Source organism: Malus domestica, chromosome 15 (assembly GCF_042453785.1).
Source record: "Malus domestica chromosome 15, GDT2T_hap1".
Taxonomy (NCBI): Eukaryota; Viridiplantae; Streptophyta; class Magnoliopsida; order Rosales; family Rosaceae; genus Malus; species Malus domestica.
The window spans coordinates 18,430,078-18,443,965 of NC_091675.1; the positions used below are offsets into that span (position 1 = coordinate 18,430,078).

A 13,888-nucleotide genomic window follows, 5' to 3' on the forward strand; every position below is an offset into this window, starting at 1 on the left:
ACAGAGTCGGAAATAGCAGACCAAACAGAGGATTCCGGCTAAACCCTAGAAGATTTTCCGTCTCCAGGCTCCTACGTGCCCGGTTCGTGTGTTTGTTCAAATTCTTAAGGTGTTCATATGGGCAAGCTCTGCAGTGTCTAAAGAAAAGTATGGGAAGAAACAGTCCTGGGACTAGTAGTCCCGGTACTAATTATGGCCCTAGTAGTATCAAGAGGAACAGCAGCAGCAGCAGCAGAAGGAGTTTGGTCACTAAAGAGATGAAACAAAACAAGGGACGGTCGGGATCAGCTGATTGCTGCAGACTGAGATCATATGGACGGTCCAATTCTTTCTATGCAGAAGCCATTGCTGACTGTTTGGAGTTCATCAAAAGGTCTTCTGTTTCTGTTGATCAAAACCCCTAGTTTTTATTATTTTTTTATGTTATGCTTTGTGCTACAACAAATATATATATTTTTATGTAAATTATTATTTGCTTGCGCCGGAAACTTGCTTTTGTTTTTCCTCGGTCTCTCTGTACATCTGATCTTGGTCAGGAGCTTTGGTTTTTTTTGGAGGTGACATGAATTTTGTGTAAAAAGCTTGGTAAATTAATATCAAAATTAGAAGATTTTTATTTTTTGTTTTTATATTGATTTTGTATCGTGTTCTGGCTGACTCTAATTGTGTTCGTGTCGAAGAAATACCATCACTATTGAGGATTAATTTGGTAGTGAGATTCTGTGGTGGGTGGCAACCTTTTGGGAAGGTTCATAGTAGGTTGAATGCAGATTCAATTAACACCTAACATGTTTTTATATTATATGTATTTTGCTGACGTAAAAAACATAAAAACAAAAGGGCAAAAACAAAGGAAAAGGAAATTTCTTTGTTGAAATTAATATTTGAAAAAGGGTGCCCACCGCCCACCATCTAATTGTTTAAATCGAGGATTAAAGCAAAAGTCTAATATTAACAACACTAATTGATGTTGAATAACCCACTAATTGACCACTTTTTTTTGTTTTAAAATGATAAAGAGGCCTGGGTTATCTGTGAATTGGACTCCAGTCCCCAGAGGCCCAAAATAATTTCATTTGGGCTTTAATTATAACATTGTCACTAATAAAGCCTGAATTTTCGGCCCAAAAAATGGTAATTGATAGCTTAGTGAAGCTTTTAGTTTCTCCGTGAACCAAAAACATAAGCCTATAGTTCTCTATGACAAGTGAAATTAGAACGAAGAATGAAGCCCTGTGGTTTAGGACAATACTACAGATGCAATAGTGTGATTTTAAAAGTCTGAGAGCGATAATTTTGTATATTTCAAACTCACGATACTCATACATTTCATTCTACAATTGAACTCACTCTAAAGTGACTCAATTTTTCTCGCCCATCGTTTGTGTATCATTCCAATTTATGAGAATTAAACTCGCAATTTCAGGCCGATTTAGACCCTATGAACCTGTTAGAATAACAATAAGTTGGAGTATTGAACACTCACTTGTAACCAAATGGGCCCAAAAATATCCCTTGTGTATTGGTGAAGTAGCAAAGCAAAGAACAAGGTTACTTGCCCTGTTCACAAGACGCTCAATTCTTGCTTACCAAGTAATCGTGTCTCCACATTCCCCTCCAAAGCACTGTTCTATAAATAAACCACAAATAACATCAATATCCAATTATTAATAGGGAAAATTTTTAGTTGTGACGGGAACACGGATGGTACACCACGTGTTTTTATGTAAGTGGTGAAAAATTTTAATTTTTAAGTTATTAACATTTTAACACACATAACCCATCATTTATATAAAGACACATGATATACCACTTCGTGTGACGGGAACATTGAAAAATCTCTCTATTAATAGCAACGGATTTTTCTCGTCACAAATTGTTTTTTGCGGCAGAAGACTCGTACTGTGGAAATAAAACACGTATCTCTTTTGTTTGACCCGTTCTATTGACTGGGGCGCAATACGACGTGTCGGTTTTCAGAGATGAGATTTTGCCTAAACCCACCGAAGGTGCTGAGCCTGCTGAAAAGAGCTTGCAGCGCAGTTGGAGTAGCCGCAGCCGCCTGTCTCTCCTCGTCGCCTTCGTCGTCTTCCGCTTCCACGTCAACAGCACCGAAGCTAGCCTCTGCCATGGACGACCTCAAAACCCTAAGGACCAAGGTCTGCATAATCGGCAGCGGCCCGGCGGCGCACACCGCCGCCATCTACGCCGCCCGGGCGGAGCTTAAGCCGATTCTGTTTGAGGGCATGATGGCCAACGACATCGCCCCCGGCGGCCAGCTCACCACCACCACCGACGTTGAGAACTTCCCGGGTTTTCCCGACGGAATCCTCGGGTACGATCTCATGGACCGGTGCCGAAAGCAGTCCATCCGCTTCGGCACCGAGGTGTTCACTGAAACGGTCAACAAGGTCGACTTCTCGACCACTCCGTTCAAGATCTTCGCCGATGAAAGGACCGTCCTGGCCGATTCCGTCGTCGTCGCCACTGGCGCCGTCGCCAAGCGCCTTCCATTTCCTGGCTCCGAGGAGTACTGGAACCGCGGGATTTCTGCTTGCGCGGTGTGCGACGGCGCCGCCCCGATATTTCGTAACAAGCCGCTGGCGGTGATTGGAGGTGGTGACTCAGCGATGGAGGAGGCAAATTTTCTGACCAAGTACGGATCAGAAGTGCACATAATTCACCGGAGGGACACGTTTAGGGCTTCGAAAATTATGCAGAATCGGGCGCTTAGCAACCCGAAAATCCGGGTGGTGTGGAACTCGGAGGTGGTGGAGGCTTACGGCGAAGGGAAAGGGCCTCTGGCGGGGCTGAAGGTGAAAAACGTGGTGACTGGGGAGGTATCGGATTTTAAGGTTTCGGGGCTCTTTTTCGCAATTGGGCACGAACCGGCGACTAAGTTTTTGGACGGGCATTTGGATCTCCATGCTGATGGGTATGTTGCCACGAAGCCAGGGACTACGCAGACCAGCGTAAAAGGGGTTTTCGCCGCCGGAGATGTTCAGGACAAGAAGTACAGGCAGGCTATCACTGCCGCCGGAAGTGGTAACTCTTCTTCCTTTTCTAAGTTCTAACTAAATAAAGATATCTACTTTGAAATGCAATTTGAAATTTCTCTGTGAGATGTTTAGTTTATGATTTATCAGCTTTTGTGTTGCTTGTATTTCAATTAAGAATCCCTACTATTTGAGTTGCATGTTAAGATCGAATTGCCAACAGAGACACAATCACTACATGCTAGGGAAATGCTCACTTACCGAGAGGTTGAACTTCGAATTGACATGTTTTACAGGCTATGTTATGTGTTGCCAAACTGTCGTTCACGTTCAAACATTCATTTCACTTGATCGTTTAAAATTTCGAATAGATAGTAATCTTCTTGCAAGGCATTTTGGCAATTACACATTTCCTTTCCCTTGCATTTTGTGATTTGCTTATTCTATCAATGTATTAGATAATTGTCGGGATGCAATTTGTTCCTCCCTTTGCATGATGGACTTGAGGCATTTTGGTGATTTCTGCTTGTACACATGTATTGGTTACTTTGTGTGGACAGATTTGGATAAAACATTGTTCCTCAATTCCCACCTGACTTTTGTGCATAAATCTTGTTTATACCATACTTAGGGTCTCCGTATTTAGACCTCGTATAAATACTCGGAGGACTCAAATGTAATTATGTAATAAAGAAATGGGCAAATATGTAAAAAGGGAAGGAGCCCTTATTCTATAAAAGGGTCTCCTCACCCTCACAAACCCTAAGCCTCTCCTATCTAGAGCAAAGCTCTTACACTCCCTCACCCTCACAATTAGGGGAGGCCAATTCTTAGGCCTAACCCCTCATCCTCTCAAAGCTCTGACTCTCAAAAGCTCTCTCCATCTCTCTCCCTCACAAGCAGAGAAATACAATATCAATGTGGACGTAGCCCAAATCTTGGGGTGAACCACGATACATCTTGTGTTATTTACATTTCTTGCAGATTCACGGTTGGATTTACGTTGTTCCAAGACCTCTGGTTTTGTGCATCAACATTTGGCACCGTCTGTGGGAAACAACACGAAAAGTTATGTCGATTCTCTCTCAATTTTTCATCTCACCACTGTGAATCTGCAAAAATCCCAAAAGCCTATACCTGCAAGCTCCTGAAAAATCCCAAAAATCAACTTGTCCAAATGTCTTCTGTAGAAGGACGTTGAACCGTTTCTAAAACCACACTTGTTTTCTTTGTTGGGGTTTGTGTCATTGGAATTTCGAGGTTGAAATTAATGGCTGGAATGCTCCCTGGTGTGGAAAGTGCTCGGAGGAGACGAGTCCGTCAGAGCAGAGAGCCACCGTGTGTCGGCAGCATCCATGGCAGCACTAGGCGCTCTTGTTTCTGTTTGTATGCTAGCAACCATGAATCTCACCACACCTCCACTTCTCCACTGCAACGAAGCATACATGGATGAGAAGCTGGGAGTGGAAGCCAGAGAAGTAAAGGGGAGATTAGATGAAAGACTGAGAACATAAAGAAAATCACAACTCAAAAGGAAATCGAGAAATGAAGAAAGTTACAGGGCTTGCGAGCTTTGCGACCAAGATTCCTTTGCTCTTCCAACTCCGCCTTCCTCTGCTCCCGTTGCGACCCGACTCACCCAGAACTTGACCCACTCCCGGTCCAACTACGCCCTGATCGCCCTGATCGTGCTCTTCCTCAGCCTCCTCTACCACCCATTCTCCATCATCATCTTCTTGATCATCTTCGCCGCGTGGCTCGTACTCTGCTTCTCGCGTGACTAGCCCCTCGAGGTGTTCGGGTTTGCTATCCCAGACCGGGTCGTGATGGTTGTTCTTGCCTTGGTGACGATGGTGGCTTTGGTCCTCACCAAGGAAGAAAATATCGGTAATATCGAAAATATCGGTAGTCCGAAAACACGGAAATATCGATGGAAATATCGGGATAATATCGATATCGATAAAAATTACATGGAAACCACGGAAATTGTAAGAAAAACTTGGAAATTTTTAATGAAACTTTGCAGGATGTTTATTTAGTCAATTATCTATTAGTTTATCACAAAAAATTGGAAGGAAATGCATTATATGATGGATTTAACTGATTTAAGTTGATTATATAGCGAGCTGGCAAACATTGTGAGTGTAGAAAATATGTAATAATTAATGAAAGAAGTTTAAACACACCATAATCATTTATATATAAGTAATTAGTACAATATTGGGAGGTTTTATTTAGGATATTAAAACAAAAAAAAGGGAAGTGAATAAAATGATGAAGAATAATGTGCCGAATTTGACACTTTAAATTTCTTACACATAAGCATGCGTCTAGGCGTTGAAGTTCCAAATTATAGTATATCAATTAACGATTGAAAATCAATACGTTGAATAAGACTAAACTTTAATTTGGATGCCGATTATGTTTTTTCAAGTTTATATAAAGTAAAAGAATTGAATTTTGGAAGCCAGGAGTGTGTCAATTGTTTTATAATTCGTCCGAATACATATATCAGGTTGCTACTCAACGTAATTTGAAAGTATATCTAGTGCAAGAACTTGTCTTTTTTTGTTGATAAGCAAAGGGTTCGTAGCTTTTTTTGCTAAGCAGTAGAACATATCATGTTTGTTTAATCTTTAGCATTTGATGGTTGTCCACAAATATAGGATAGAAGGCCCCAAATTAGATCTGGCTCTTACCTAGTTGGAGTCACAAGTTCACATGTACCAACCCTTGAGGCAAAACGTTTTGGTTTTCCGGCCAAACCACGGCGAGTTGGCCGGCGTGCAAGGTATCAATCTCTTCGTCTCGTCGAATAGTACAACTTTCCTTTTTGTTTCACTCAATTTCGTTGAGTATTGAAAAAGTTATACTCATTTGAATCTTACTCAGTTTCCGGCGATCTCAGTGGCTTTCGAGGTATTTTTCGGCAAAACCACGACGAGTCAGACGTCGTGTGAGGTACCATTCTCTTCGTCTCTTCGAGGGCTACAACTTTCGTTTTTGTCTTGCTTGATTTTGTTGAGTTTTGACAAAGTTATGGCCGTTTAAAGTGGGTGTGGATTTCCGGCCGAAATTCCGATTTTCTCTCCCATTGGGTCGAGTCCCACATCGCCCACGCGAGGGCAGTGAGCAAGCAAGAAGGCCTATAAAAGCCACATTCCCAAGCTGAGAAAAGCATGTCTTGCTCGGCCTTTGGGCTATGATCAAGTGTAGTATGTGTTGAGATTTCTCAGCATTTTTAAGTATTTTTGGATATTATATAGCGATAATTTCGAAAATATCGCGATATTATCGATAATAACGCGATATTTTGACGAAAACCATTTGGATAGTTAAAAAAATATCGGACCCCAAAAAAACGATAATATCAGCGAAATATTGCCGATATTATCGATTTTTTCTTCCTTGGTCCTCACTCACGTGTGGCTCAACGTCATCGTTTCAGGTGTGATTGGGGTCGTTTTGATTGGGTTGCACGCAGTGTTTAGGGGGATGGAGGACCTTGACCTTGTGATGGAATTCCAAGAATCGCCGTATGGGGCTCTGCTCTCAGATGATGCTGACCCAAGTGGGAATTACACCATTATGTGACTTGTCCTCTCCAATTTTATGAGGATCACTCCAAGAAGGCAACCATGGCTTCCTCCTACCTTGAATCTTTCCTCACCTCCTAGGACGACATTGTCAAGATATGGACCATTAACTCCGGCGACTGCACTCTGTGCGTCTGGAAGTGGAACCACAGAATGTTTAATGCAGACAAGGTGTGATGTGTGGACCTGCAAGCCTGGTGAACTCAATGATGGATCTACACCAAAGAAATCCAAAGAAATCCAAGCTGGGATTAGGTATACCCTTCTCCCCAAGTTTCTACATCTGTGGTGGAGCCTTACAATAGCGTTCTCTCAACCCATTCTCTGCTGGAGCACACCAATGTATCTGTGTTGCTTGACAATGATGCCATCTACGAGATCTGCAAAAACAAAAGCAAAAGAGAAAGACAAAAGCAAAAGAGGTGCAAGCTGTCACCAATGAGTCATATTCGTCGGTTCAAGCAAGGCAAAAGCAACAAAGGTGAAGAGATCAAGAAAAGCAGAAAAGCAGTGGGGAACAAAGCAGAAAAGAGAAAGCAAAAGTGAGGAATAAACACTCCACCAGAATGATGTGATTTACTTTTGTTATTTCTGAATGATGTAATTTTTTTTTCGAAGACATCTGTATAAATCCCATTAGAGGGTAAGAATAAAAAATAAAAAAAAAAAAAAACATAATGGGCTGCAATGTCATGTGGAGGGCGAAGACCCATATGCCCAAAAGAGACATGCCCTCTATTATCACCAACCAGGTGATCAAAAGTACGCCCAGTACTCCAAAATTATTCGGCAACCTGCTGCTATTACCACCAACCAGGTGATGAAATGTACAACCCGTACTCTAATATCATTTGGCAACTAGCCATTCATGCCACCAACCAGGTGATGAAATGTACAACCTGTACTCTCCTTCATGCCACCAACCAGGTGATCAAAAGTACGCCCAGTACTCCAAATTATACATGAGCATCACTCATGTCGTTCATACATAAACATTCATGAGCATCACTCATGACAATCATACATAAACATTCATGACCATCATTCATGAGCATCACTCATGACCAAGGAAGAAAAAATCGATAATATCGGCGATATTTCGTCGATATTATCGTTTTTTTGAGGGTCCGATATTTTTTTAACTATCCAAATAGTTTTCGTCAAAATATCGCGATATTATCGATAATATATCGATAATATCGCTATATAATATCAAAAAATACTTAAAAATTCTGAGAAATCTCAACACATACTACACTTGATCATAGCCCAAAAGCCGAGCAAGACATGCTTTTCTCAGCTTGGGAATGTGGCTTTTATAGGCCTTCTTGCTTGCTCACTGCCCTCGCGTGGGCGATGTGGGACTCGACCCAATGGGAGAGAAAATCGGAATTTCAACCGGAAATCCACACCCACTTTAAACTGCCATAACTTTGTCAAAACTCAACAAAATCAAGCAAGACAAAAACGAAAGTTGTAGCCCTCGAAGAGACGAAGAGAATGGTACCTCACACGACGTCTAACTCGTCGTGGTTTGGCCGGAAAATGCCTCGAAAGCCACTGAGGTCGCCGGAAACTGGGTAAGATTCAAATGAGTATAACTTTTTCAATACTCAACGAAATTGAGTGAAACAAAAATGAAAGTTGTACTACTCGACGAGACGAAGAGATTGATACCTTGCACGCCGGCCAACTCGCCGTGGTTTGGCCGGAAAACCAAAACGTTTTGCCTCAAGGGCTGGTACATGTGAACTTGTGACTCTAACTAGGTAAGAGCTAGATCTAATTTGGGGCCTTCTATTTGTGGACAACCATCAAATGCTATAGATTAAACAAACATAATATGTTATACTGCTTAGCAAAAAAAGCTACAAACCCTTTGCTTATCAACAAAAAAAGACAAGTCCTTGCACTATATATACTTTCAAATTACGTTGAGTAGCAACATGATATATATATTCGAACGAATTATAAAACAATTGACACACTCCTGGCTTCCAAAATTCAATTCTTTTACTTTATATAAACTTGAAAAAACATAATCAGCATCCAAATTAAAGTTTAGTCTTATTCAATGTATTGATTTTCAATCGTTAATTGATAAACTATAATTTGGAACTTCAATGCCTAGACGCATGCTTATGTGTAAGAAATTTAAAGTGTCAAATTCGGCACATTATTCTTCATCATTTTATTCACTTCCCTTTTTCTTTTTTTAATATCCTAAATAAAACCTCCCAATATTGTACTAATTAATTATATATAAATGATTATGGTGTGTTTAAACTTCTTTCATTAATTACTACATATTTTCTACTCACAATGTTTGCCAGCTCGCTATATAATCAACTTAAATCAGTTAAATCCATCATGCAATGCATTTCCTTCCAATTTTTTGTGATAAACTAATAGATAATTGACTAAATAAACATCCTGCAAAGTTTCATTAAAAATTTCCAAGTTTTTCTTACAATTTCCGTGGTTTCCATGTAATTTTTATCGATATCGATATTATCCCGATATTTCCGTGTTTTCGGACTACCGATATTTTCTTTCTTGCTCATGACAACATCCATGAGCATCACTCATGACAACATCCATGAGCATCACTCATGTCAATCAGCTTCAAAGCTTCATTTACAGAGCTTTAGCTTCAAAAGCTTCATTTACAGAGCTTTAGCTTCAAAAGCTTCATTTACAGAGCTTTAGCTTCAAAAGCTTCATTTACAGTGCTCTAGTTTCAAAAACTTCATTTACAAAAGCTCCAACTTCGAAAGCTTCATTTACAGAGCTCTAGCTTCAAAGCTTCACTTGCAAAGCTTCACCTACAAAGCTTCAGTGCAGGGTATACAAATACCGCATCCGAACAACCGTCACTTCGGCCCATACATGGATTCAATTTGAAGTCTCCAGCCAACAGACTCTATTGACCGAAGACTTGGGGACTACATTATGTACCATATATTGGTCCTCAACTGGGCCTCATGAAAAATACTTGGGGGACTTAGCCCATTATTTATGTATTAAGGAGCGAGCCCTTATTCTATAAAAGGGACTCTCTCACTTTCATTAAAGAGCACCCATTATTCATGTATTGAGGAGCGAGCCCTTATTCTATAAAAGGAACTCACTCACCTTCATTAGAGAGCATCGCCACCAGCTGAGCAACCGCCTCACTGCGAGCATCACTCTAGCCCATCATTCATATATTGAGGAGCGAGCCTTTATTCTATAAAAATAACTCCCCCACCTTCAACGTCACAAGCCGAGCCAACCAAGGCAACATAAGCCCCGAGTCGAGCAGCCTCGCAGCATGTGCTACTTCTAGTAGAGCATCATTTCAGATTGAGCACCGCCTTATATCGAGCATCAGTTCAAGACAACATCTAGTTACTTCGGCCTATACATGGACTGAATTTCAAGTCTCCAGCCAAAAGACTCTCTTGACTGAAGACTTGGGGGACTACTGTTTATACCATACTTAGGGCCTCCGTATTTAGACCTCGTATAAATACTCGGAGGACTCAAATGTAATTATGTAATAAAGGAAGGGGCAAATATGTAAAAAGGAGAGGAGCCCTTATTCTATAAAAGGGCCTACTCACCCTCACAAACCCTAAGTCTCTCCTATCTAGAGCAAAGCTCTCACACTCCCTCACCCTCACAATTAGGGAAGGCCAATTCCTAGGCCTAACCTCTCATCCTCTTAAAGCTCTGACTCTCAGAAGCTCTCTCCCTCACAAATAGAGAAATACAATATCAGTGTAGACGTAGCTCAAACCTTGGGGTGAACCACAATACATCTTGTGTTATTTACATTTCTTGCAGATTCACGGTCGGATTTACGTTGTTCCAAGACCTTCGGTTTTGTGCATCAACAAATCTGTTTTGTTATCTGGTTGAAATGACGACTAAAGATTTCGCTTTTATTTGGTAGTACGAACAGTTATCTTATATGTGTTGCATTGAACTGTTATTTGTTTACTCATTTTTCTTTTCTCATGCTTGATGTTTACCACAATGACAAGAAACTTTGGTAGGGCTATCTTGCTAGGGTAACTCTTATAGTGAGTAGAACTAGTGTTTGGTTGAGAGGACCAAACTATGGGGGGATTTCATGCTTTCATGAGAGATGCTGTACATATGATGTGGTTGGGGTGTCCTACTTAGTTTTTTTTTCATGACTTAAACTCCTACTATAGGGTAGGGGATCTTGAGCTGTTCTATTCATAGCCAGCTTCCTGAGGCTGAATAGCTAAGAAGCTGTCGGAAATATACAAATAGATTGACTTCGAGCTTCAGCTGAACCCACCCTTCTAAGTTAGGTTTATCAATGTGGGGGACTTGATTTCATCCTGCCCCTTGTTGAGCTTCACCTACGTGCACTAGGTAACGGTTTGCCAAATTTTAATTTCCAAAGACTTTCTAAGTTACTCAAGGTTGTTTTGAGGCTCGGTGAATTGAGCTTGGACATACAATGATGCATTTGCACAACTTTTTCTCTAATTCAGCAAGCTTGCTTACACAACCAGATAAATTCATAAGGATGCATGAAGTTGAGTTGGATGGATGGTTGCCTGCCTGTTGTGTTTTCTGAGATTTGGCCGACCTTTCACATAAAACTATTTAGTTGATGACTTTGCCTAGCACCGTTATCAAGCTCGTCTAGATAATTTTGGTCAACTTTATATTTCTTCATGCGTGTAAATGAGAATGCAGAGAACGTTAACTGTAGTCTTCTTCGTATATTCAAACTCTGTTTTTAAGTGCCTTATAAGACGTTTAGTTTTTGCAATCTCTGAGACTTGATTTCTTTCATTCCTGTAATGGTGCAGGATGCATGGCAGCCTTGGAAGCAGAACATTACTTGCAAGAGATTGGATCCCAGGAGGGTAAGAGTGATTGACTACCTTCGATTGGCGAGGACTCTAAGCGATGCTCGGTTAGAAGCAAAATTTAATCAACAGCAGGATAAAGACTAAAATTTCGATTTGGAACGAATAAATGTTTATCATTTGGTTGCAAAAAAATGATCTACAAAATCACGGAATGTTGGAACCGAAGATTTGCAGTAATTATTCAAGTATTTTATTTGTTTTACAGTGTTAGTGTTTTAGGATTCCTTCATAATTCGCATATGAACATGTTCATGGCATGGCATCTGGGAACGAAGAGATCGTGTGCTTTGTATGCTTAGGAGGAATAGAAAAATGGCTTGAAGATTTAGCAATTTTTCGTTACTTGGCAATTGGCATCCAAAATTTGGTTGATTTTTTATTTTTATTTTTTAAACAAACGATATTATATACACTATAAGGGAGAAGGGGTGAGCTTAATCTCACAATGCGCTAGCAATAATGTTGTTCAAACTCATCTTTGATAAGGATCGAACTTAAGACATCTCTCTTACAAGTCAAGAGGAATATTACCAAATCATAGCATTAAGTTGCTAAAATTTGGTTGAATTGAATAGGTTATGCAACATCAATAGCCACCGCCACGGCTCCCGTCCTCCTCCATCCGCCATCCCAGGAACTCCTATCGCAGTTACAATCCACCACACCAGTCCTCTCCTATAGGCTACACCATATTACTTGTCATCGAATATTCAAACATTGTGTCCTTGTTGCTCCAAATTTTTTATTCCGAGAATGGATACAATATTCCCTGTACCCCTCCCCCCAGAACGATAAAGTTGGAAGATGGGTTATTCATGTATCTTATGCATTAAAAAGGAGAAAAATCAGATTGAAAAAACTATCAAAATTGAAGCCCACAAGCCACAATTATCAAACTCAAGTTTGATGGGTGATCAAGGAGAGGAGACGGATGAGGAGGTGGTGGTGGTGGTGGTTGTTGAAGGAAGGAAAGCTGGACCGGGGAGTGGGGTTGGATGTGGCTAATGTGATCTTTTTATGTTTAGTTTTTATTATTATTTTTATTTTTAAACTGTGTTAATAATGGAACACGTGTCAAACAATTAGAAAATAGACAAAAACGGAAACAACATACCCGCAGCTAGATGAAAGTGGGAAAATTTGGTGTTGGATGGGTCTTTCGGGATCCTAATAGGTACTACTACGGGTGCAAGATCAAGCATATTTATATGGAAATAAACATGGATGTCGATGATATCCTATACATACAATTAGGTATTATTCCAATTCGAGACTTCCCAATATCAAATAAGTAAACATGCTTACAAGGAAACTCGAGAGATATCTACTATTTTGAATCATGAAAACCCCAAAACCAACAAACCATAGTGGTCGTGCATTTTCAGTTTCATCGTGCATATGGAGCAGGCCTATCTCTAGATTGGGAGAGTTTTTTTAGTATGTCTGGAACACGGGTGGTACACCACGTGTTAATATATAAGTGATGAGATACTAGTGTTAAAAAATTAACAACTTAAAAAATAAAACTTTCTTCCACTTATATAAGGACACTTAGTTTGTTACCCATGTTCCGAGCATAATGAAAATTTCTCCTAAATTGGGACTATAATAATCTCCGATGAGTTTAACTGTTTAGCCTTATAAATATTTTATAACAAGAGTTCTTGACAACCAAGCCGTCTTAGCTCAGCTGGTAGAGCGCGTGGCTTTTAACCACGTGGTCGTGGGTTCGATTCCCACAGACGGCGTTGTAATGGTTAATTCTTTGCCTCTGGTTTATATTGTGCACAGCTATAATTCTTTAGCTTTATGTTTTTGTAGGAAGGACCAAACATCAGTCATCTCATTTTCCATTCATATGGAGACAGCCTCAAGCTCTCAATAAGTTCTAACCTAAATTAACTTCTCATGATCTTGCCACTTATTACAATCTAGTGATATTGTTCTTCACTCGTAAGTGAGAGGTTTGAGATTCGAATTTCATAAATGACGAGTACGAAACCAATTTTTTCCCCACCCCTTAACTTCTTAGGATCAATATCTATGGGTTCAGGTCTCAGCCAGTTCCTTGAATTCAACTTTTACGTGTGGTTTGCAATTGCACTATCATTTTTTTTTTCGCCTCACTTATTCATTTTATTATAATTTTTTATGTGAAAAGATAATTTATAAATATACAGTGCCTAAGAGGGAAAATAAGCGACACTTCTAAAACCTAACTTTTAAAGGGACATTTTGATTTACCTTGACTTTTTCTTGTGGCCGGAGAGTTGCTTAATCAGAGAGAGTTTATTGAGAGAGTATCTTCAGGCGTCATTATCATGATCACATGACAAATTTCTAAGAGTGATTGCAAATTATACGCACAAATGCAACATGAGATACTTAAGATTTTCTA

The 13,888-nt window shown here is 40.1% G+C and overlaps 1 protein-coding gene and 1 non-coding gene across 2 annotated transcripts; both read left to right on the forward strand.

Moving 5' to 3' along the window:
• Nucleotides 1-1,881: 1,881 nt before the first annotated feature.
• On the forward strand, nt 1,882-11,694 carry LOC103411276 (thioredoxin reductase NTRB-like). The gene is made up of 2 exons (XM_029093882.2): nt 1,882-3,045; nt 11,428-11,694. Exons 1-2 carry the CDS (start codon nt 1,983-1,985, stop codon nt 11,496-11,498), a joined length of 1,134 nt encoding a protein of 377 aa, XP_028949715.1. The 5' UTR covers nt 1,882-1,982; the 3' UTR covers nt 11,499-11,694.
• Nucleotides 11,695-13,165: 1,471 nt separating this feature from the next.
• TRNAK-UUU (transfer RNA lysine (anticodon UUU)) lies at nt 13,166-13,238 on the forward strand. The gene has a single exon. It is a non-coding gene; the product is annotated as a tRNA-Lys (tRNA).
• Nucleotides 13,239-13,888: the final 650 nt, after the last annotated feature.